At 42.2% G+C, this 26,661-nt stretch overlaps 1 protein-coding gene across 2 annotated transcripts in view; it reads left to right on the forward strand.

Moving 5' to 3' along the window:
* The window catches only part of RAB3C (RAB3C, member RAS oncogene family), a 216,727-nt gene that overhangs the window by 15,201 nt on the left and 174,865 nt on the right, over positions 1–26,661 (forward strand). For both annotated transcript variants that reach the window (XM_034774077.1, XM_034774076.1), the window contains exon 2: positions 5,778–6,005. In XM_034774077.1, the coding sequence (XP_034629968.1) occupies positions 5,778–6,005 (228 nt within the window). The remainder of the gene's footprint in view (positions 1–5,777; positions 6,006–26,661) is intronic.

Consider the following 26,661-nt stretch of genomic DNA (forward strand, 5'->3'; position numbering starts at 1 on the left):
TGCCCGTTACTCTGGGTCCCGACCCAGGGATCCTATAGCTGGCAGCCACATACTGCGCCTCCTCCAACTCTGCCATCTCCTTCCCTGGGCCACTTCCTCACAGTCCTAGCACCTTCTCCGCCTTTGTACCAGGGTCTCACTCTGGGAACTGGCAGCCTGCAGCTTTCTCCTACTCTGTTGACCCTGCCCAGAACTGCTCTGTCCATGGTACTCAAGCCTTCTAAACAGCCAGTCATCCTCTCTCACCCTTCAGGGAGCAACTGCCCCCTCCTCTGCTCAGCATCCCCTTCTTATATGGGCCAGCCTGGCCCTGATTGGCTATTCCAATAAAGCTTCTCCTGACTGGCTGGCACTATAAGCCTTTTCCTCATTGGCTGCATCCCACGCAGCCTCCCCAAGATGGCTTTAACCCCTTACCTACCAGTGCAGGGCAGTCGCCCCATCACAGAACCCTATAGGAAATAACCTATTTTGTACATAGTTGTTGTGAATAACCAAGTGTCAACTTGTGATCATGAGAAGCTCTTTGTGTTTTTCTAAAAGTAAAATTTATCTGATGTCTGACATCCTTTGAATGGCTTAAGCCCATACTCTAGAAAAAGATGTACCCAAAGGTTCCACGTCCCTGCGGCCCACCACTTCCTGCAGCTCCCATTGGCCAGGAACGGCGAACTGCGGCCACTGGGAGCTGTGAGGAGCCACGCCTGCAGATGGTCAATGTCAGCAAAATGTCTTGCAGCCCGCAATCAGATTACCCTGATGGGCCGCATGCAGCCTGCGGCCACAGGTTGCCCACCACTGCAGTAGGCTGTTTGGCATGTTGAGTTTTTGAAAACAGACAAATTTGCTACAGCCACTATCTTCTTTGTCTTTTTTTCTTCCTATTGGTGTATTTGAATAAACATCCTTGGAAATGGAAGTCCTTTGATTATCCACAGAACAGAGCCCCATGAGCAACACAAGCAGTAGCAGTGCCTTCACACTCCTCTGCTAATGTGTCTCAAACGTAACAGCAAGGGAAGCACTGTTAGGAACGATTAAATGTATTTCATGGGGTGTAGTCGTACTTTGAGAAATGGGATATTTTGTATTTGAGAGCTTTTTGGAAGCATAAATTCCCAGCAGTATGCAATTAAGCGGAGCGCTGTCTATCATTCTCTGTAATCTTCCCATGCTTCCCACAAATTTGCCAATCTCAGAAGTAGGAAATTAGTCATTTACATCTTTTGCCTTCCACACTCTTAGCTAGAATAAGGGTGCATACTCTTAATCTCCAGATATAAAAAGAGGGGTGTCATTCTAGTATGGATATGTCCAGTTTCCCCAGTACTCTGTTTGATGTATAGTACCTATGCTCCAGGCCATGAGCGTCGGGTATAATAGGCCAGGGGAGGCTCTGCCTCCCCTGGTGCTGCTGCAGCCACTGGACCCCTGGTTGCAGCGTTTGGCAGTGAAGTTTTTGCTTTATTTTACCCCAAGCAGGTTCTGGGGAGGCTGAGGAGGCACATACCACCTCCTCAGCCATCCCGGAACCTGCAAGGGGCATATCAAAAAGCATCTTCTACATACGCTTTTCCCCTGGGTGGTGGGCGGGTTGGGTCTGGGGAGGGTAGGCACAGCTGCGGCCAGCCCCGGGCTTCTCCAGGCAGGGGGAGGCTTGGCTCAGGGCTTCGACCAGCTTCAGCCAGTCCAGCTGGGGCTCCTCTGGGTGGGGGGGGGGGGGAGAGGGCTTGTGGCTCTGGCTGTGGGGAGGGCATGGGCGAAAAGGGAGGAGCTGGGGGCTAGGCTCCCCAGAGTGGGGCTCCACCTGCTGCCCAGGCTTCTGATTCTCTAGTGGAATGTCACTCTTCCAGAACTTCTATGACTCAGACACTGTAAGGACCCATGGACTGAGAACTGGGTTTGATGGCAGCTCTGCTTCCTTCCAGGGGCCCAGGTCTGATTGCCACTAAGAGGAATTGAGAGACTAAGCTCTTCAGGAAGTCCCATGCAAAGGGGCATGAGCAACAGCCCTCCGTGATTCCCTGATTGCCTGGCACACTGTATATAAACCAGGAAACCATTTCTGGGAGTTGTCTCAGCAATGCAGACCTCCGGTGTGCTTTTGTCTTACACCCTTCTTGCTGTTCCTTGCTGCAACTTGCCTTGATCCCTGACTCTCAACCTAGGCTTGACTCCTGATCCTGGTTTACTGTCTCTGGCTTAAAACCATTGCTAACCCCACTGAAAGACCCTGGCCTGGCTTGACCCCAGTTCTCACCTCATGCTCTCAATTTGGTAATGGACTCTGCAGTTTTTCCCTGGCCTCTGGCTGACCTCTGACCTTCCGCCCCAATACTGAGCAGCTCAACACATCTGTATACTTTTAAGTGGGGGTGAGGACGACAACTCTCAGGTGATAAAGTCAAGAAAGAAAATGCCTCTTCTGTGGATTTAGAATTAGTGACCATTGGGTTCAGATTTATTCCAGTTGGTATTCCCGTGATAGATGGAGCCAGATGTGATGCTTTTATTAGATTTTGTGTGGAACTGAGTACTCATGGTGAATTGACATCATACAGGCCATATCTTATGCTTTGTCAGATGGTGTTTTCAATGGTGATGGCTTGATGTTTTTGTAAACTACATGCAGTTAAAAGCTGTAAATGAGCATAAATCTATAATTAAATAGATAAACAACATTTGATTTTCCTTTTTTGCATTTGTTTACTAAGAAATCTAGTCGTTTAAGATAAGGTGGAGCCATGAAAGTGTAAAGGTTTTGTTTGTATTTATTAAAGAAATCAGAAAGATGAAAGATTATTGATGTGTGCTGTTAGTCATAATTATTGCTTTTCATATTAACATCATTAAACATTCTCTAATTCAGTCTCATCATGACACACTTACAAACTTACACACTTACAAAAGGTTTATAAGTATTAAAGCCAGTATTTTCAAACTAACATGCCTACAGTTAGGTGCTGACATTCACATTTAGTCAAGAACCTTGGTTACTGGGAGCTGTGGGTGCTCAGCTGCTCTGAAAATCAGGCAGTTAGGTACCTGTAAGCCAGTTACATTCCCACCATGCTCCAGATCTACACATGCTGTATAGGGTCCCTTTGCTGGAGGTTTTTTTTTTTTTTTTTTTTAGTGATAACTTAGGCTGAAATTCATGTTCTGCTTTCTCAAAGCCTGGTTAGTAGGAGATCCTACAGGAAACCCTAGCCCCACTAGCCTCTTTAATACCCTGGTGAAGTTGACAAGGCATACGTTTCAAAGTGAGTCAGCAGAATTTTCTCAGAAGCTTTGTGCAGGCCTCTGAATCCTGCTAACAGGGTGGCTCAACAGAGAGCCCTGCATCTTTAGACAAGGTCATGGAGCCAGCCATCCTACAGAAGTGTCTACATGTGGATTCAGGTGCCTAACTATAGGCACACGGGTTTGCGAGTTTTGATTAAGCTTCTTTAAATTTGCCATAAACAGTCAACATCAGGGTTTGCTGATTTTCCTTCCTGTCTGAAACCACAATGTATGTATACTGTAATTTGTATTGCCAAATCCAAGCATTCAAAAATCATATCAGGCCCCTAAAATAATGTGATTGGCTTAAAACTCATCAGATTCTAAATAATCAGGGCTTAAATTCTCATAGAGTATTTCCCTAAGCCTCCCCTCCCCCAATATGCTATGAAAACTCCAGGGGGTTTGAAAATATTTACCAGAGCTCCCCTCCAGACAGCTCCCAGTTGAATTTAAGCCCTGTAAATAGTAATAAATGTATAACAGTGTTTTTCTTTGCTTTCTGGTGTTATAGCCTTTAGGGCACACTCTGATCATCTTTTTCAAAAAGTGTGCCTTTTTATAAATGAAAGCTTGATTTTCATGTAATCACCTAACTCCAGGACTTGGAGCCTTAAAAAAGACTCAAGACTTTTGAGAAAATCGTTAGAGTTGACAACACTGTAGGCACTTTGTACATAGATAGCAGAGGAAGTACAGCTCAAGACTTCTGCTCCAAAAACTCCTCTTGAACTTGAGAGAAAAGAGAATCACCATGAGCTGTGTTAGGTTTTCTATATCCTCTCTTTGGGCCATCCAATACAGGGGGAGACAATTACAAACTTTTGAGTAGCTCTGATTCTGTCCAGTAGAGGGCACTGGTGCAAACACACATTCAGGCTGTTACATTATTAAAGCACGAGGAGGATTTTTCCTTTTTCCAGTCAGTCACTTCAGTGGGAAGTTAAGAACAGGAGTAAAGATAATTATGATGTCTTACATGACCCACGAGCAAACCTGTGAATATGTACATCACTTGTGTTCTAGAATGTGGGCAGAGAGTGTCACTGGGAGACTGATGCGAAGCATCACAGTAGTGATTACTGAAAGTCTGTTCTGCAGCAATTAGCAATCCTGTCATATTCAAACCAGTATGTTAAAAACAACTTTTCAAACAAGTATGTTTGGAAGTCAAGAAGCCTGACAGTGTCCCTTTCAAGGTCAGGACAGTAATATCTGAAACATCTTCTGATTCCTCAGTTGAAAAAATTACTATTTGCTGAATTTATTTTACAGAAAATTTCCAGAACACTACAGTGGCACTATTGTAAACTGTAGAGTACTGAACTATTACTGTAAAATTCTATAATATTTTTATACAGGTGCTGCAAATAAACAATTTAGTTTAGACTTTCTGATGATAATACAATGGACTATGTAGTTGCTTCTGAATGTGTAAGTAAATCATTTACATTCTTAACTAAAGATTTAAGATTTTGAGTCTGTCTGAATGGTCATGTAAGCCAAAATTTTCAAACCTGGGTGCCTAAAAGATAGGTTCCTAAATCTATAATTAGGCTCATAAATAAAAGTGCCCTGATTTTCAGAGGTGCTGATTTTCTGTAGCTCCCATTTATTCAGTTGTCTAAATGTGGATTTATGAGCCTAATTTTAGGGACCCCTCTTTGAAAACATAGACCCCCGTCACCTGTAGTATTGTATTGTATGAACACTGTGCTGCATTAACATTGTGTCCAAAATTCTATTACTGCATATAGAAAAAGAGACTGAAAGGGAACAAAAGGAAGAGACGCTTTGTCAAAAGTATTTACCAAGTGGGTGAGAGACATTGTGATAATGAAAGGGGTAGTGGCAAAAAGCTTTGGGTAAGAATCTAGCTATTACAAGGGACCTTTCCACATCCAATGGGTTTCTTCAGATCTAAAATAGATTAAGATTATGGCACAAGATGACAAAAGCAAGGATTGCAAAATTAAGGAGTGAATATACCCCTGTGTTTCTATTCTGCATAGTTACACACCAAAAAACCCACTTAAATTGCTTTCTTATCTTCCCCTCTCATATATAGAAACATATAGCACTTTTCTCCTGATTAATTTTTGTATTTTTATGGTAGTATGCTATCACATTCTTAACATTCTGTGAATATAGATTTTTTTTTTTTTTTTTTTGTACTATATTCAGAAATTGACCTGGTCCTTTTGATGAGGTTTCTTTTTATTTTATTTTTTTGGTTTGTTTTTTGTTGATACTCATCACAGTGATATACCATACCTGATGTACCATCTCCTTGATACTGTAAGTTTTTTGCCATTATCTTTTGTAGAGGGAATTACCATGGATACCAGCATCGTAAGAAAGACTTAGGGCCTCTGTGAACTTGTCCTTGAATTCATTGATATCTATTGCCGAGGAGTCCAATAAAATATAAATGCCTTTGATTTATAAAGTACAAAAGACTATAAAAAAATCCTTTTTATTTTGATTTACAGATGGCATCTGCTCAAGATTCCAGATATGGCCAGAAAGACACGTCTGACCAGAACTTTGATTACATGTTCAAATTGCTCATCATTGGTAATAGCAGTGTTGGGAAAACCTCCTTTTTGTTCCGTTATGCTGACGATTCCTTTACATCTGCATTCGTAAGCACAGTCGGGATCGATTTCAAAGTCAAAACGGTTTTCAAAAATGAAAAGAGGATTAAACTACAGATTTGGGTAAGCTGAAAAACACACGTCCTCTGAATGTTGTGTGTGGTCGTGACACAATATACAGTTATTGTTCTACTTCAGGGTATGCTTTTTTCCATGTTCTCTGATCAGGGCCGGCTCCAGGCGCCAGCGCAGCAAGCAGGTGCCTGGGGCGGCCAACGGAAAGGGGCGGCAATTCGGTGGCAGGTCCCTGGGTCCCTCTCGGAGGGAAGGACCCGCCACCGAATTGCCGCCGAAGTGCCGCCAATCGCGGCTTTTTTTTTCCCCCCCCTGCCGCTTAGGGCGGCAAAAACACTGGACCTGGCCCTGTCTCTGATGTAGATTATTTCTAGTACTCTGTATTAATATGTATGGCACAGTACTGAAAAGCACTCAGCCAGATTTATTAAGGGCTAACTCCCACTGTAATCTAAACCTAAATACCTTTACAAATCTGGCCCTAGAGCTCTTTTCTGCATTATCCAATTGTCTAATATATTAAAACATGTGGTTATTTTTTTGCTCAAATGCAGCAGAATTCACATTCTGTAGTAGATCCCCTGAGAAATACAACAGGAGACATTCATGGCATATTCACATGTGTACCTTGGATGTACAGTAAATCCTGAGGACTGTCCTGAAATACCAGTAAAGATCTGTCTCCTTCCCACAAAACAAAGGAAATTCTGAATCCAGGAGCTACAGTAGAGGGTCTATGGAAAGACTTTTCCTTCCACTTACATGGCTGGAAAGGAGCAAGCATTTGGGAAAACAGTGGGAGCTTGCAGAAACCCTTCTGTGTAGATGGGGCTGTGCAGTTCAGGAATGGAAGGAAGCATGTCAGAAACAGGGAAGTCTGATGCCAGGGGACAGGTGTTCTCTGTGGCAAGCTTCTCTCTGACCCCCAAGGATATTCCAGTGGATATTTATGTGGAAGTTGCTGATGCTCATAGTAACATTAAGTCCTGCTCCAACCCCTTTGCAGAGATTGGCATAGCCCAAACAGAGGAAACAATGTTAGCAAAGTTCCTAAGGAATCCATATTGCCAAGGCTGGGAGAAAAGGGCTGGACATCCCATTAGCATTAATGCTTCCTTTCCATGTAGTTCCCAGTGATTTGAGGAGTTTAAAACCTTGCCCCAGGTCTCCTCCAGAAACCCTCTCTAGTAAGTTAAGCCCTACTGAGAAGAACATTGAGGCCTTTTCTATACAAGAAAAATGCCTCGTGTTAGAACACATTTACTAACATGATATTAAACTTGATTTCACCTTTAGGATGAAGGATAAGTCATGTTTAAAATCATTTTAGATGATCATTGCTAACCCTGCAGTGCCCCAGGATTAACTATGACCTGACCAGCTAACACATTTTTGACATCATTGTAGATAAAGTGTATTAATAGGTTTTCTAACATGATGAATATCCCTGGGTAGATATGATATATAAAGCCACCCATTGTTCTGTGGTCCCCCTGAGACAGGACCGCATCATCTTTGTCTCTTAATTTCCTTGGTTTTATCAATTTAGGTCATATCCTTAACATGATTATAACATACAATGCTGACATTAGTTAATTGCTTGCAGGGCATGCTCTTTCACAGTAATGACATGGCAAGCTCACAGCAGCACCCTTGGAAACTATGGTGATTACATGGTAATTCATGTTGACACCACTTCATTATCAGCAGATAATGGAGCAATAAAATTGCATTTCTATTATAGTCTTTATACAGTTCTCCTTCATTTTTTTTTTAAATCACAAAGTGGCCTCTACAATAGATTTAATTGGTCATGTCTCTCCTAGCAAAAGCAGCAACATTCGTTTACAACATTATAGTAATGTGTATAGTTTGACACCAACATATTTCTCATCATACTTCTTCAGTGTAGACTATGAATATATACTTGGTTTAAAGGAGTTTATTAATCTAAATGAGCTACAAAGTGACATACAGAAGCTGGCTTTTGGAAATGCACTCTAGCCACCTATAATAATCCTCCTGTTCTATCGAAACAGGCACCTCCATTGTTGTGGTGGTTTGCATTACAGTATCCGTTGAAGGCCACTGTACTGAGATAGGGGCCACCATTGTGCTAAGCACTCAGTGAATACACCCTATGAGACAGCCCCTGCTCCAAAAGCTTGTAATCTAAATAGACAAGCCACACAAAGAGTGGGAGAGGAAACAGAGGGGAAATGACATGTCCAAGGTCACATAGTGGCAGAGCCATAGAACTTAGATCTTCTGATGCCTACTCTAGGGCTCTCTTCACTAGACCTTGCTGCCTCTCATCATTTGGTTGTATGAAACTTTTACTGCTGTATCTTACTGCACATTGAACCAATATAGTGTCTGCTATTTTAGATTTAGTGTTTTGCAGTATATCATTTGTGTTGCCCTTAGATATGCTAGAGTAAAACTGAATGGCTGTTGAACCCCTGAATATATGATATCTCCCAGGAAACTATTCCAGGGAACAAGATTTTAAACAAATGGATTATTTTTACCTCCTCTCATAAACTGTATCGACAGCCATACTATTCTTGGTATGCAGTATCTAGATATGTAGCATCATACTGTATTGTACTTTGTTACTTTTATTTGACTACAGAATGTCTTTTTGAAATGAATGGTATTCCTGCATCGTTCAGTTTCAAACGGCATTTTAGTAACGTTGTGTTGACTACATGAAGCACGGAGTTGGGTGAATCAGAGCAAAAATTATCAGATGTTATTTCTAGGGAGATATATGCATTGGCCTGCAATGCTCCCTTGAACATCAGTGGCAAAACACTGTGACTTTAACATATATGAAATCAAAGTGTGCTGGCAAATCTCACTTATTTTGATTAACCAAACCAAATTGGAAACTAAAAGCAATTTTTAAGTATCAGTTCTGAACAATGAGATGGAGACTAAAATGCTTTGCAATGAGTAGCATATGGAGTCCCACTATGCTGTTCTTGCGGGGAACTAAAATGTTATACAGATCATTAGAGCCACCAAAGTCCCTTCTTGGAGTCCCCTTCAACTACCTGAAAGGGGGTCCCAAAGAGGATGGCTCTAGACTGTTCTCAGTGGTAGCAGATGACAGAACAAGGAGTAATGGTCTCCAGTTGCACTGGGGGAGATTTAGGTTGGACATTAGGAAAAACTTTTTCACTGGGAGGGTGGTGAAGCACTGGAATGGGTTACCTAGGGAGATGGTGGAATCTTCTTCCTTAGAGGTTTTTAAGGTCAGGCTTGACAAAGCCCTGGTTGGGATGATTTAGTTGGGGATTGGTCCTGCTTTGAGCAGTGGGTTGCACTAGATGACCTCCTGAGGTCCCTTCCAACCCTAATATTCTATTATGTCATTTGTCCCATATTGTCTCATTTACTATGCTTTAACCATTCATTTTGACATGTTTAGGCCTTAGTTCCTTAAGCTACTTACACATGTGCCTAACTTTAAGCATGTTAGAAGTCCCATTGCAGTCAATGGAACTAGAACATTGACTTGATGTCAGTAGGACTACTCACATGTGTGACTACTTTGCTGAACAGTGGCCTTATCGGAGCCTAATTGTCTCTCCTATATTCCATCAATGTTTTCCGGTGCCAGGGCCGGCTCCAGGCACCAGCTTCTCAAGCAGGTGCTTGGGGCGGCCGCTCCGGAGAGGGGCAGCAGGTCCAGGTATTCGGCGGCAATTCAGCGGACAGTCCCTCACTCTGCCTGGGAGTGAAGAACCTCCCAATCGAATTGGCGCCGCAGATCGCGATCACGGCTTTTTTTTTTTTTTTTTGTTTTGGCTGCTTGGGGCAGCCAAAACCCTGGAGCCGGCCCTGTCTGGTGCCAGTAGGTTTGTATGCCTCTCTTTTACCCAACCTCTCAGTGCTCAGAATCCTTTTTAATGAACCTAGTCCTCAATGTTCTAAATGAAATAGACTGTACATTTCCAGCTATTAAAAAAAAAAAAACACAGAAAACATCAACTTACATTAAACTAGAGTTAAAATGTCAAGTGCATATCAGTAACTCAGTGGTAAAATCCATATAATAATGCTGCAGTCAATAAACAAAACACATAAACAAATTAACAAAAAAACTATTAATAATTGAGAAACTCATTTGAAGCTTCTGGGACAAATTTATTTCTTATGCTAAGACATGGCAAAAAAGCAGAAGAAATTTTTTTAAGGGTATGATTGACACTTAGAAAAAAAGCCCTTTCTTATCAAAGCATGAATAACACTTAAGAAAAAAATAAGTCCCCTTTCTTACAAACATCTGATGCAAGCCACCTCACATTTGGTAAAAACAAATTGTCCTCTGGCTAGATTCTGCCCTGTGTATGGCTGGTCTGTGCTGGGAGCAAGGCAGCAGGTTTACGGTGCTTACAATTCCTGCTCAGCCACAAATCCCAAAAGGAGCCAATGTAACCCCATCAGTGGGCAGTGCTGGTTGATGAAGAACATGAACATGATGGCCAGAAGATATATTCATCCAGTGCCTCACCTGGGCAGCTGTATCATGTGCTGCTACTATGAGACCCTAGTCATAACTTAAAGCAGCCCTCTGTTTTGGTGGAATCATTGTGGGAGGGCAGCAGTGCCATCGCAACTTGCCTTTGCTGTGGGTGAATCTCCTCTGGGGCCCAGCTGCCCCTGCTACTGCAGTGAATCTAAATCAGTGGGACTACTAGCTTGAATAAGGCTTGTAGGATTGGGCCTTTTGGACATACTGTCATGCTATTCCTAGGCATTGTCCTGATCTCCTCCATCTAAGTGCAAGTCACATAAGGGTCTTTCATTTTGGCATACTGTATTTCTCAGTGATATTTGTGTTCATGAATCATTATTTTTCCAAGCTGTTTTTGTAGAGCGTGTTTGAGATGTTTGGGGTTTTCAACAACAGATGCTAAGAATTCACACAGGGAAGGAAAGCCCATTAGCTTGCACATTGCATGCTAATAAGATATCCCTAAACAGATAAATATTATGCTTTTATGTTACACAGAGAACTGTCATTATAATCTCGAGGGAATATTTCATCCAAATGTAGCATGGGGGACTTCAGTAACTTCCAAAAATCGTCTCTTTCATTTAATTAAAATAGACATCCTCATTTTCCTTTATCTTCCACTGGCCTGTTCCAGACTCTGCCCCTTACCCCTCTTCTTTTATTTTATTTCTACTACAGTAGCACCTGGAACACTAATCAAACTCAGGGTCCCACTGTGCTAGGGCCTGTACAGACAAATAACAGAGAAGTTAGTCCTTCCCTGAGGGTACTCACCATTGACATGTCAGAGAGGAGGCAATAGGTGGGAAAGAGAGACAGTTGGATGGGGGGTTGTAGAGAAGATGAGGTAACAAATGAACAGTTTGTCAGTAAAATAGAAGCTTCAGCTTGCCATTCAACACCACATGGTACCGATTAACAGGCATCCTGGCAGAAGTAGGTGTAAGTATGCATTTAAAAGAGGATATGGTGGGGGATGGGGGTTTTTACCTATGCATGGGGGCGGCAAGAGAGAAAGAACAGAGAGGTTTGAGGGAGAAGAGGACGAGCAGGTGATCAGAGCTGATACCATTAGTTAAGCAAATGTGGGAGTATGCATATGCTAAATTTTCCTTTTGACAACAAGTAATCTGTGCAAATCTGGCTCTGTGCAAATCACACTGAAGAAGGGATTATGGGTGTGTCCCTGTAATCCTGATAGAGACAAAACAGAAGTCTGTACAGTTTGCCTGTGCAAGAAATGCCAGATTGGGCCCTGTTTTGGGGGTAAAGGATACACAAATCCACTATCCACAGGCGACATGTTTCCAAGAACACAAGGCTAGTGTTTTATGTGTGTAAATCCAGGGCCTGATCCTGCCAGGTGATGAGCGATCCTTGGTGAGATGCAGAACACTCTCAGCTTGTGAGGAGTTTAGTGGGAAGAGAGTGTACTTGGCACCTGGCAGGAGAACCGTAGCATCTTTCAAAGTCTGCACCTACACAGGATACACAAATTATCTGTCTGCATTTAAGAATGATTCTGGCTATTCCAATATTTGTGTTGCTTTAAAATCTCTTTATTAGAATAAAATACCTATGTCCTTAACATTCCGTACATCTTTGCTAAGGCTAGCACTAGAAGAAATGGTTTCAGCATTAGAATAGTTATAGCTTTTGTTGCTGAAACTGCCTTTGGTAGTGTAATGTTAATACTGTTTACATTTTCCTGACATTTCTTCTCTCTCACTATCAACTTTTCCTGAGATTGAGAGACGCATTGACTCTCCTGATGTGCAAAATGGCAAGACATGTAAAGCTACTTGGTTGTCTAAAGTCTATTGGAAGACAAGCTTCAGAATGTTAATATTTCTGCTTTATGTAGTTATAAAGAGCATGGTTATTTTTGTTTCTTTCTTTTCAGAACTTTCCATTCCTCCTGCTTTACCGTCAGAATATTCTTATTTGGGTAGATACATACTGAAACTTCTGATTGTCTTCCAGCTGGACCATCCATTACTCCAGCTGAAGTTGTGGTGTTAGGCAGTTGTGTGGCTTCAGGGATTGGTAGTAGGTACAGACCCTCTCAGCTTTAGGGTGCTGGTTTAAATCAGCTCAGGCTAGCAGTAATCAATAGTTGTATCCACCTGATAGTTTGGTGGTCTCAATCCAGTCAACGTGTGTCCACACTGCAAACACCAGCTTCCACAACTGGTACTGAAGCCCTAATCTTGCAAACACTTATGCACATGCTTAACTTTAATTATGTAAGCAGGCCACTGATTTTTGTTAGTATTAGCCACGTGCTTAAAGTTAAGTATATGCATAAGCGTTTGCAGGATTGTGGCCAAAGACACTTTGGAGAGTGTGAGGAAGCTTCTGCTGCTACTATTCTGTAGATAAACATCAAGCCAGCAGCTTTCACAAGTACTAAGTCCCACTTCTTGTCCATATTCGTTAGTGTTTTAAAGGATTTTGAGATTTTTTGTGTGGAAAAAATTTTCCTTATCTGCGGCGTAGTCCTAGATGCATCACGTGTGTTCCAGCTCTCCTGTGATCACATCATGCTATGTATCATAGCTGTACTTCTTATACTCCATGATAGAGCCCTTCATCATCAACCAAGGGACAAGTCTGTATTCAGAGGCAAGGACTAATGTGAAATAGAAGGCAGTGCTTAGCATAACTAAACATCTCATTAAGGAGCAGAGACATATGTCATCTTAAACTTGCTGTTTAAGTGAAAGTATCCATGTGGGTTCTTCAATAGAAACTTTACTAATTTAAGGCATAAGCTGGTCATAAATGTAGGTATAGATGCCGATTCTGTGGGTGCTCTGGGGCTTGAGCACCCACGGGGGAAAAAATAGTGGGTACTTAGCACCCACCGGCAGCCTCAATGTCTGATCAGTTCCTCCCTCTCCCACTCAGTGCTTCCTGTCCACCAGCGGGCCTTGCCGAACAGCACCTCCCCCTCTCTCCCAGTGCCTCCTGCCCACCATGATCAGCTGTTCAGTGGCAAACAAGAGGCGCTGGGTGGGAGCAGGTGGAGCAAGGGTGAGACGTGCTTGGGGGAGGGGGCGTGAAGGGGTGGGGCAGGATCGGGAAGAGATGGGTGGGGCCTTGGGGGAAGAGGTGGAGTGGGGGAGAGGCCTGGGGCAGAGTGGGGGTTGAGCACCCCCCCAGGAAAGTGGAAAGTCGGCGCTTCTGAATGTAGAGCTAAAAGGGTCCTTGCTGCAGTATGACTCAGCCAGATTTCCTCACTGGATTTCTGGGAATCAGGGATAGCTCTGCCAGACTTTTAGGGGATGTCTACACTGTAATTAAAAACCTGCAGCTGGCCAGTGCCAATTGGCTTAGGCTCAGGGGCTGTTTAATTGCGGTGTAGCTGTTCGGGCTTGGGCTGGAGCCTGGGCTCTAGGACCCTGCGAGGTGGGAGGGTTCCAGGGTTCAGGCTGGAGCCTGAACATCTACAGCAGGGGTAGGCAACCTATGCCATGCATGCCGAAGGTGGCACGCGAGCAGATTTTCAGTGGCACTCACACTGCCCGGGTCCTGGCCACCGATACGGGGAGGCTCTGCATTTTAATTTAATTTTAAATGAAGCTTCTTAAACATTTTATAAACCTTATTTACTTTACATATAATAATAGTTTAGTTATATATTATAGACTTATAGAAAGAGACCTTCTAAAAACGTTAAAATGTATTACTGGCATGCAAAACTTTAAATTAGAGTGAATAAATGAAGACTCGGCTCACCACTTCTGAAAGGTTGCCGACCCCTGTTCTACAGCACAATTAAACAGAGCCTTGGCCTGAGCACCACAAGCCCAATGCAGCAGGGACAGGTCAGCTCCAGGTGTCTAATTGCAGTGTAGACATATCCTAAGAGAGTCTAGCTGTGTATGACTCCTGTTCAACCTGCCCCAGCTTTGCCATGACCCCACCCTCGATCTACACCCCTTTGGGGAAGTCAATGGAAGAACCATCATGTACCACGAACTCTGCCCCAGCAACTTTCTAGCTGACCCTATTCATGTACACAAGAATCGGGAGAACACTGCACGAGCTCTTTGAAAAAATGTGGCAGCAAGAAAGTGTATCCAGAGCTTAATATGAATAGAAATATTGTAATTAGTTTGTAATATTTCAGCAAGGTAATTGAAGTATATGTAAGATACCTGTACTGCTGCAATGAATGGATCATCTGCAAAGGGAAGGAAAACCCATAGCTATCTGCTAGTAAGATTTGTGGTGCATACTAGAACAGAGCATTTCTCTCTCAGAGAACTATTTGAAGGATCATTTCCTCTGGGTATTGTTTGGCATAGAGGCTTCTTCGGTTCTCAGTTTAAAAATTAAGGTCCAGAACTTTGCGTGGGGTGAATATTCACAGAGCACGAGTCAGGGTGGTATGCAAGGGTTGTTTAGAGCTGTCCTTTGCTTTCTGGTGCAGCTGTGTGAAACCATCCTCCCTGTGCTGTGTCAGAGCATTTTGAGGTCAGCTTTAAACGAAACTGGGTTGAAAGGGGGGCATAAGTGAACATAACCACAAGCCAGGATTAGTTTGGCATAAGAGCACCCCCTTTTATCTAACCATGCCCCCTTTTCTCTAGTATTCTTACAGGCCAATGTGCATGGTCTATGAGCCCCTATAAGAGCTCTGTGCCACTTCAGGATAATCCTTACACTAGCTGATCCTCCACGGGCCAGGCATTTAGCTTTTATGAACCCAAGTACAATGAAGGACTGTTGCAAAGCAGCCATACTCTAGATTTAGCTCTGTATCTAGACCAGTACATCTCCTGATTGATTAGTGGTTACGTAAGAAATATCAGTGAAAATATAAGGTTTGTGAGCACTGCACCTGTTCCTAATAAAGAATTGTTTATTGCCTGTTTCTGCTGCAAGAGAAGGATAATTTGCATTGTCTTGACTGCTCTGAATAATATTGTGCCATTTTACCAATCCAGCAATAAAGGCAAGTAAATAGAAAGGCAGGGATGACTTGCTTTTTAACCCAATACAATAGTTATTATATTTGCTGCTTGTTAGCACCTTTTTGATTTTTTCTCCATAGTTTCTGGCTAGACTGAACTTGTTATAATTTTATTTGTTTCTCAGGGAATGTCTACACTATAAACTTAAGTTGACCTATGTTATGTTTCCTGTTACGGCCATGCATTAGGAGCTCATTAAATCCTGAATGAAGTAAAGGCTTCAAACAACAGCCAACAGCAGAAGCAAAGAAGTGTATCATAGTCCTGCTACTGTTGAATATGGGGTGGGCAGCCTGTCACCACCTCGGAGATATTTCTGAAGGATGAGAGGTAGATTGGGTCAACTTGTTAGCCTCATGAAGAGAGAGGCTGGGGGCAGGATCCACCCACTCACTTCCTAACCATGCAGCAAGTGGGATATAGGTTAGGTGGGATATAGGTCAGTCAGATGTCATCAGGTAAGGGAAGATCATGAGACCTCTGTTATGGGTGGGGAAGGAAAGTCTCAGCCAGACTTTTATTTGAAAATTAAATAAGCAGGAATATGTAGCAGTGCAGAGATTCTAATAAAGATTAGAGAAAAAGGCTACACTGCTGTATTTTATTGGTTAGCAATACACTGAGCATGAATTAATGCACTGAGCATGAATTAATACAGTACAACTCACCCCCTGCCATGACTTATTGCTGAAATCTTCATATGGTTGTTAAATTGAGTTGCTTTTGTTTAATAGGCATAGGAGAATATAGGGACAATATTGGTTCCATGACCTAATTGTGAATTTAGATTTTTTTTTTTTTTTTTTTTTTTTTTTTATGGTAGAGAAGTCTCTCTCATGCTGGGAGAATTGAGAGGAGGAAAATAATAAAGAGAGAGATCCAGATAGGTCTGTTGCAGTCAGTGCTAATGTGCAGCAGCTGAGGGCAATCTCTCCCATAGCCCATTGCTTGTCTTAGGTGCCCTTGAATTAGACGTTTGGAGGTTTACTTTTTTTGTGTGCCATGGGAAGAAATTGTAGAAGGTTTAGAAAGTGCTTTGCTATTGGGCTGAGGTAATGGCAAAGCATGATGCCCCAGAGTATGGTCAAACCAAGTGCTAACCTAGTGTGAAAATGCAGAAAAAAGACACTGTTGGAAACAATTTTGGTACTTGATTTCTGTAAACACTATCTTTTAATTGACTTTCAAATAGTACCTGAACTATCTTTTCACCAGTCAAATAGGATATCTCATTGCCTTCTTCTAGGAAAAGCTCCATTCCTCCTTGTTGGAGCTGTGCATTCTGTTCAATGTGTACAGTAGGACCGAGGAAATGAGATCACCGTAACTTTCAAAGTCAGGCCTATAGGCACCAGTGAATGAGCCATAATCCTTAGAAAACAGCAGGATCACAGGAAATAAGAACGTTTTGACTGCATGGCCCCTCACAACAGCGTCTTTTTGAGAGCTATCTCCGGGTGATGGCACAAACAGGCATGAAGGAGCTTGAAGGTGAGGTGTGTCTGGAATAGAACTTTTCTATTCTCATGCATACTGAGGGAAATGGTGTCTCAGAGAAAGGTATCAGACCCATTCCGGGACAAGCGTAAGGTGCCTGTCTTGGTGCTGTCTCTAGTTCTCAAAGAATTTCAACATGACTTAGCTGGTATATGCATATCTCACAGCTCCAGACTGAATGTTTTCCTGCTCTTGCTTGTAATAAGCTGTGAAGTATCCTTATGGTCTCCTATCCCTCTAAAACAACAGGCTTGTAAATCATAGGCTCATTCATTACAGTATTTGGTGTAAATATCACTGATCTCTCTACAGGGCCCTGTTCTCTCACCACAACATATGAAGTTGATAGGACTTACTTATATCCTGACTAGACGTGGACTCAATCTGATGGCTGCTCTCATCAGTAATGTCCATTCTCCACAAAACCTGCCTTGTTTTTTCTATCTTTCTGAATATAGTGTTCTGAAATGGCATGGCAGCAGTCAAGAGACTAGAGCCCTCAGGGTTTGATTCTCCATATGCCTACCACCTGGTGTAGCCATTTACAAATCAAAATAGATATGTTTTGCACATGCTTTCCTTAAGTACTAAATAATAACTTAACACAGCAACCTCGTTTAATATTAGAGACTAATGAATAATTAAAAATGAGGAATGACGTTTCTGGCTGTGATCATTCTGCCAACTTCATGATAAATAAGTGGATGGCAGAAGATCTTGGAGGACAACTGTTTGGGCTGGTTTTGGATAAGGAAATGTGTATATTTTGGACATACTGAGAAGATGCTGGAGAAACTGTTGGAGATGGCTAAGGATGATATTTAGAAGTATCTGAGCCCAACTGCTCTCTTTTCTCTCTAGTGACTATGATTTTGTAAGGTTATCTAATACATTTCTGGCCCTCACCCCAATCAATGAAGTACTGTTCCTGTGCAAAGTGGAGGCTGCAGCACAAAGTGAACCACCATCGGTGTAGTTACAAACTCAAGGCAAAGGCACAGGAGCATGACACGGCAGTTAAAGCACAGCAGAAGGAAGCAATATATTTTTCTAAGCCTTGTTTCTCCTGCAGAACAGGTCGTGCCGGGGGGAATGGCACTATATGTGAAAGAAAATGTATAATCAAATGAAGTAAAAATCTTAAGCAAATCCGCATGTTCCATAGAATCTCTATGGATAGAAATTTCATGGCTCTAATAAGAATATAACATTAGGGATCTATTATCGACCACCTGACCAGGACAGTGATAGTGATGATGAAATGCTAAGGGAAATTAGAGAGGCTATCAAAATTAAGAACTCAATAATAGTGGGGGATTTCAATTATCCCCATATTGACTGGGAACATTTCACTTCAGGACGAAATGCAGAGATAAAATTTCTCGATACTTTAAATGACTGCTTCATGGAGCAGCTGGTACGGAAACCCACAAGGGGAGAGGCAACTCTAGATTTAGTCCTGAGTGGAGCGCAGGAGCTGGTCCAAGAGGTAACTATAACAGGACCGCTTGGAAATAGTGACCATAATACAATAGCATTCAACATCCCTGTGGTGGGAAGAACATCTCAACAGCCCAACACTGTGGCATTTAATTTCAAAAGGGGGAACTAGGCAAAAATGAGGGGGTTAGTTAAACAGAAGTTAAAAGGTACAGTGACTAAAGCGAAATCCCTGCAAGCTGCATGGGCGCTTTTTAAAGACACCGTAATAGAGGCCCAACTTCAATGTATACCCCAAATTAAGAAACACAATAAAAGAACTAAAAAAGAGCCACCGTGGCTTAACAACCATGTAAAAGAAGCAGTGAGAGATAAAAAGACTTCCTTTAAAACGTGGAAGTCAAATCCTAGTGAGGCAAATAGAAAGGAGCATAAACACTGCCAAATTAAGTGCAAGAATATAATAAGAAAAGCCAAAGAGGAGTTTGAAGAACAGCTAGCCAAAAACTCCAAAGGTAATAACAAAATCTTTTTAAGTACATCAGAAGCAGGAAGCCTGCTAAACAACTAGTGGGGCTGTCATAACTATAAAGGGAAGGGTAATAGCTGTCCTGTGTACAGTACTATAAAAATCCCTCCTGGCCAGAGACTCCAAAATCCTTTTCCCTGTAAAGAGTTAAGAAGCTCAGGTAACCTGGCTGGCATCTGACCTAAAGGACCAATAAGGGGACAAGATACTTTCAAATCTTGGGGGGGGAAGGCTGTTGTTTGTGTTCTTTGTTTGGGAGTGTGTTCGTTCTCAGGACTGAGAGGGACCAGACATCAATCCAGGTTCTCCACATCTTTCTAAACAAGTCTCTCCTATTTCAAACTTGTAAGTAAATAGCCAGGCAAGGCGTGTTAGTTTTCCTTTGTTTTCTCAACTTGTAAATGTACCTTTTACTAGAGTGTTTATCTTTGTTTGCTGTACTTTGAACCTGAGACTAGAGGGGAGTCCTCTGAGCTCTTTAAGTTTGATTACCCTGTAAGGTTAATTTCCATACTGATTTTACAGAGATGATTTTTACCTTTTTCTTTAATTAAAAGCCTTCTTTTTAAGAACCTGATTGATTTTTCCTTGTTTTAAGATCCAAGGGGTTTGGATCTTGATTCACCAGGAGTTGGTGGGAGGAAGGAGGGGGGATAGTTAATTTCTCCCTGTTGTAGATCCCAGGGGGGTTGGAACTGTACTCACCAGGAGTTGGTGGGAGGAAGGAGGGGGAATGGTTAATTTCTCCTTGTTTTAAGATCCAAGGGGTTTGGATTTGTATTCACCAGGGATTTGGTGAAGGTTTTTCAAGGTTTCCCAGGAATGGAATCCATTGAAATGGTGGCAGCCGAACCAGAGCTAAGCTGGTAGTTAAGCTTAGAAGTTTTCATGCAGGCCCCTACATTTGTACCCTAAAGTTCAAAGTGGGGATCCAGCCTTGACAGGGGCCCCTTGATGATCAAGATACAAAAGGAGCGCTTAAAGACGATAAAGTCATTGCAGAGAAACTAAATGGATTCTTTGCTTCAGTCTTCACGGCTGAGGATGTTAGGGAGATTCCCAAACCTGAGCTGGCTTTTGTAGGTGACAAATCTGAGGAACTGTCATGGATTGAAGTGTCACGAGAGGAGGTTTTGGAATTAATTGATAAACTTAAAATTAACAAGTCACCGGAACCAGATGGCATTCACCCAAGAGTTCTGAAAGAACTCAAATGTGAAGTTGCGTAATTGTTAACTAAGGTTTGTAACCTGTCCTTTAAAACAGCTTCTATACCCAATAACAGGAAATTAGCTAATGTAACGCCAATATTTAAAATGGGCTCTAGAGATGATCCCGGCAATTACAGACCGGTAAGTCTAACGTCTGTACCAGGCAAATTAGTCGAAACAATAGTTAAGAATAAAATTGTCTGACACATAGAAAAACATAAACTGTTGAGAAATAGTCAACATGGTTTCTGTAAAGGGAAATTGTGTCTTACTAATCTATTAGAGTTCTTTGAAGGGGTCAACAAACATGTGGACAAGGGGGATCCAGTGGACATAGTGTACTTAGATTTCCAGAAAGCCTTTGTCAAGGTCCCTCACCAAAGGCTCTTATGTAAATTAAGCTTCCATGGGATAAAAGGGAAGGTCCTTTCATGGATTGACAACTGGTTAAAAGACAGAGAACAAAGGGTAGGAATTAATGGTAAATTCTGAGAATGGAGAGGGGTAACTAGTGGTGTTCCCCAAGGGTCAGTCCTCGGACCGATCCTATTCAACTTATTCATAAATGATCTAGAGACAGGGGTAAACAGTGAGGTGGCAAAGTTTGCAGATGATACTAAACTGCTCAAGATAGTTAAGACCAAAGCAGACTGTGAAGAACTTCAAAAAGATCTCACAAAACTAAGTGATTGGGCAACAAAATGGCAAATGAAATTTAATGTGGATAAATGTAAAGTAATGCACATTGGAAAAAATAACCCCAACTATACATACAATATGATGGGGGCTAATTTAGCTACAACAAGTCAGGAAAAAGATCTTGGAGTCATCGTGGATAGTTCTCTGAAAATGTCCACGCAGTGTGCAGAGGCGGTCAAAAAAGCAAACACGATGTTAGGAATCATTAAAAAGGGGATAGAGAATAAGACTGAGAATATATTATTGCCCTTATATAAATCGATGGTACGCCCACATCTCAAATACTGCGTACAGTTGTGGTCTCCTCATCTCAAAAAAGATATACTGGCACTAGAAAAGGTTCAGAAAAGGGCAACTAAAATGAGTAAGGGTTCGGAACGGGTCCCATATGAGGAGAGATTAAAGAGGCTAGGACTCTTCAGCTGTTCAAAATAAATGTTTAAAACAGTTACCTACTGATCCTTTCCCTGATTCACGGTCCGGGTTATGGCCTTGGGAGAGTTGGTAGGGGATCTCCGTGAGGGTGATGAAGAGATCCTGGCTGTCGGGGAAATCAGCTTTGAAAGCGCTGTCGACTGCCTTGTCCTCCTCATCTCCTTCCTAATCTTCCCCGTCCGCGAACAGCTCTGAGGAAGCTGCCATCGACAATACCTCATCGTCAGAGTCCACAGACAGTGGTGGGGTAGTGGTGGCGGCCTCACCTAGAATGGAATGCAGTGCCTTGTAGAAATGGCATGTCTGGGGCTGGGATCCGGAGCGTCTGTTTTGACTCTTTGGTCTTCTGGTACCCTTGTCTCAGCTCCTTGATTTTCATGCGGCACTGCGTTGCATCCCGGCTGTATCCTATCTTAAAAGCCATGACAGAGAGCTTCTCGTAGATCTTCGCATTCCATTTTTTCGATCGCAGCTCCAAAAGCATGGACTCATCGCCCCACACAGTGATCAGATCCAAGACTTCCCGATCAGTCCATGCTGGGGTCCTCTTTCTATTCTGCGATTGCATGGTCACCTCTGCTGGAGAGTGCTGCATCGTTGCCAGTGCTGCTGAGCTCGCCATGATGTCCAAACAGGAAATGAAATTCAAACTGGCCAGACAGGAAAAGGAATTCAAATTTTCCCGGGGCTTTTCCTGTGTGGCTGGTCAAAGCATGCGAGCTCGGACTGCTGTCCAGAGCGTCAACAGAGTGGTGCACTGTGGGATAGCTCCCGGAGCTATTGGCCTCAAATTCCATCCACACCTACCCTAATTCAACATGGCCATGTCGAATTTAGCACTACTCCCCTCGTCAGGGAGGAGTATAGAAATCGATTTAAAGAGACCTCTATGTCGAAATAAATACCTTCATTGTGTGGACGGGTGCAGGGTTAATTCGAGTTAACACTGCTAAATTCAACATAGCCTCCTAGTGTAGACCAGGCCTCAGAGATCAGTTTTTTAAGCTTCAGGTTTTTTATTTTTATTTTTTTTCTCAGTTCATTTATTTGGGGTCTTGCAGCGAGGCCATACCACAGCAGGTATGCCTGAGTCAAGGGAGGTGAGTAAAAAAGAAATATTTTGATTCATTTTTAATGCTCAAACATTTCCAGCCAAACTGTCTGCTTTTAACTCCTTTTGGACAAAACCAGCCCGTAGCTCTGTACAGAGGGCTTCCAAGCAGTGAAATAGTGCAGTTCCACTGTGCAAGGAGATGTGGGTGGCAGAACTTGGGGTGGCTATACAGCAGTTTTACATTTCCCTGGCTGAATCTTCCTGATCTCACCAGAGGGAGTCAGGGTCCATGCATGCACACAAGGATACTGAATTAAGATTGCATGGGTAACCATAATTCTGGCATTTTCTACTTTTTTGAGAGCTTGACTTTGCAGCCTTAGCAATGTTCTTTTAATGGAGCTGCTTTGTATGGAATATATTATATAGGCCAAATTCACCAGTGTACTCCAGCACCACAAGGAAATCTGGTTTAGCTTATTGGTGAACAAGGCCCAAAGAACATATTTTGCCTACCTTTTAAAACGTTAGACATTATTTTTGTCTTGCTCCATACAGCAATTAAAATAAGTCACACATAGTAATTTAAAAAGGAACAACTTCAGGAACAACATCTTCTGCTTCTTTTGTCTCATTAAAGATAACTACTGTTCCAATTCTACAAAACCTGGCCAATCCGGGGCTTTTATGGGCAGTCTGATACTTCATGCCCATATTATTGCTTTGATCAGTGGTGCCTCAACAGTGTTTTTAAATGTGGGCAACTGACTCCTTGTTTTCAATCAGATTTAATTCTTCTTTGTAACTGAACCCTCACTGCTCCCTTAGAAACAACCTAAAAGAGTAAAGGAACTTCTTCTCTCTCACTGTGACCCATCTTCCTGGGAACCCAAATAATATAATATTTCCAGGGGTGCCAGATTTTTGGCATTTTGGAGACCCTTTTTTTCTGGAAGGGTGGCTTTGAGTGTACATATGTAGTTTGTTGTTTGTTTTTTACTTTAAACATCACTCACCTCCTGAAGGCTTAACTTAAGGTGAATTTGATTGGCAATGTGATTTAATTGCCTGTGCATCCAAACAAACAATCACTCTGTCATCTATATGTCTTGCACTGAAATAACACCAGAAATTCTTAAAATAAGCAAGAAGTGTAACAACTTGGGAGAGATGTTAGATTTATCTCCGAGTGCAACGTGAGTTGGACAACACTGCATAAAGTGAAAAGCCTTCCATTTATCAGGCATCATGACCAGTCAGCAGTCACACTGTAGTAGGAAAGACAAGCTTGGAGTACTACAGCAGAAGACATTTCCTTCTCTCCTATTTAATTAAATGAAGGGATGTACTCTGATCATAACCTGAACAGATTTGTGTAAACTCAAGGCATTGTGGTCCCATATTCAAACTGAACTTCTAGACCTATGGTTTGCTCATCATTAATCATGCCATGAAAGGGGCATCAGAAAAGTACATAATAATAACTGTACTGATTTCTGTGTCAGTTAAATTGTAAATAACTAATATTCAGGACCTGAGCCTCATCTGGTATAAATCCGAGTCATTCATTGCCAGTGGGACTACGCTGATTTACATCAGCTATGGATCTCTCAATGGGGAAACAGGGAGCAGAGTGTAATTGAGAAGTGGACCATAAATTTTGTGAGTTGGGAGCAAAGAGACCAGGGGTGCCATTTCAGAAAAATTCTGTGGGGCGAGCAAAGTTTACTTTTCTAATGACCATGTCCAAAGTCTGAGAAGCAGCAGAAGGGGAGGAGTGGAAGACATAATAGAGCACATAGATCTATGAAAAATCTGGGGGTGGGGGGAAAACCAAGGTCTTGGGGGGGGGGGCACTGCTCCTCCTGCCTCAGAGAAAATAATGCCCCTGAAAGGGGCACACGACTGAGACTAGGTCTACACTACCCGCCTGAATCGGCGGGTAGAAATCGATCTCTCGGGGATCAAATAATCGCGTCTCGTCGGGACGCGACAATCGATCCCCGAATCGACGCTCTTACTCCACCAGCGGAGGTGGGAGTAAGCGCCGTTGACAGGGAGCTGCAGAGGTCGATTTTGCCGCCGTCCTCACAGCGGGGTAAGTCGGCTCCGATAGGTCGAATTCAGCTACACTATTCGCGTAGCTGAATTTGAATTTGCGTATCTTAAGTCGACCCCCCAAACCCCCGGTAGTGAAGACCTGCCCTCAGATACAGAAGGGTGAGAGGGCGAGAGACAGCTGTTGCTTTTAATATGGGCTGTATGTTTTCTATTTTATTTCATCACTTGTCTAAAAAGCTATAGACTCTAGAATTAATGGCCATCAGAGCACTTGGAGCAGGGCTGAGGTAGCACAAATGATATTAAATGGAAGATGCCCCATGATAGAACAGTATCATCTGTTCAGAAGCCTCTTGCTGCTTGGTGCCACTGTTGAGATGACGCCAATAGCTAATAACATTATGGCAATTTTTTAATTAGAGAAAGGCTCCTGTGTTCTAACCCTGATTTCCATTCTCTCATGAGGAAAAGGTCTGTCAAAGCAATTCAGTGACGGGTCAGCTCCCTCCCTAAGCATCACGGTCATGCTAACTACAACAGCATCAAAACCAACATCATAAATACAGCCTGCTTCAAGATGCTCCTTTTGGGGGAAGGAGGGAGTAAGAGGGGCTTAATATACCCTTATCCAAATATAGGCCCTGAACCTGACATGCGTATGAGCAGTTTCCTGTAGGTGGGCAGACACCCTTTGCTTAAAAAGAACGCCCTGTTGTACACCCATATTGAGACCCACAGGAGTCATTGGGCCTACACAGATACAAGGGTCAACCCACAGGAATCAGATTGTAAATTCAGGGCTGTTATCATTCAATTAAAAATCTGTTTAGTCTTTTTTGGTAGGGTTTGTGGAACAGAATATTCAAGAGAGCCTTCATTACTTTAGTCTAGTAAACCCTATAAATTAATTATTATTGGCACTTTCCCAGAAAGTTATATACACACACTCTGGGAGAGAGATCTGAATGGGCGTGGTGAAGATTGGTTTTGAGTGAAGAGTACATTCTCCACTATGGTCAGGGCATTACTATTTATTTCCTATTGCAGGATACGTTTAAGATAACATATAGGTTGTTAATCGTGCCCAAAGATGTTATCCAACCGGTTTATTCCCAATACCTGTGTGTCAAAAATGTCAATGGGGAGCATTGGCTCCTTTCTGCATTGTCTGTAGACTTGCCAGATTATCAAATTTTGGTGTTTTTTTTCAGAACCAGACTCGGAATCTGCTTTTTGGTACAGTCAGGAACCTAGTGTCTGTTAAGGCACTTGCAAATTGGATTAAATATATGCTCTTTCACAGCTTTTTGTTTTGTTTTGTTTTGCTTCTTTTTAAATGGTCTAAAACATTTACAAGATTTTGATGACGGGATGTCTCCTGCCTCCTCATCTTTTTGGAAATGTGTTTAGATTTGTGCTTGTTAAAGGACCAAATGGGATTTTTAAATGAGGTATGAGACTCACTTTTATCACTTCTGCCTAAAGAATCTCCAGGCAATAACTGAAAGAGGAAACTATGAAATGAACTGGCAAGAGTTTCCTTGTTTTCTTTGGAAGTGAGTAGGAATCTATTTTATAACCACGGCTTAGGAAAAAGATATGTAATTAACTCCCTCAGTGGTGTATTCTACTCACCAATCTGCTTTCGGTCTGATTTGTTTATATTTGTCAGAGAACACTGTGTAATGCCTGCAGCTGTTCTTTTCTCTGTTAATTAGCTGACCCATAATTCAATTGTCTGTTTTATATATATATTTATGAATGTAAAATATATATATTTTACATTCATAAATCTTAAATATGTTAAATCTCAAACAGTACTTTTTTCCCCCTAAAAGCTATGCATTTTTCTTGAGTGCTAGCCAGGATTGTACAACAACTTGATATCCCATATAATTTAAGACTTCAGTAAATTATGTGCAGGTGATACTAATTATTTAAAGTTTCTCTTTTTCAATATGTTTAACAGACCTTGGTTAGTCTACCTTTTTTACTGCCTCTTTCCTAAATGGTTATAAAGGCTGTTTGAAATTTGAAAGGTTACAGATTTAGTTTAGATTCCTCACAAAAACAGCTTTTTTCCTGAGTCCCAACTAGGGTTGTCAGGCATCTGATTTTTGACTGGAACGCCTGGTTGAAAAGGGACCCTGCTAACCGGGCCACCAAAAGTCCAGTTGGCAGTGCAGCAGTGCTAAGACAAAAAGAACAGGAGTACTTGTGGCACCTTAGAGACTAACAAATTTATTAGAGCATAAGCTTTCGTGGGCT

Source organism: Trachemys scripta, chromosome 6, assembly GCF_013100865.1.
Source record: "Trachemys scripta elegans isolate TJP31775 chromosome 6, CAS_Tse_1.0, whole genome shotgun sequence".
NCBI lineage: Eukaryota > Metazoa > Chordata > Testudines > Emydidae > Trachemys > Trachemys scripta.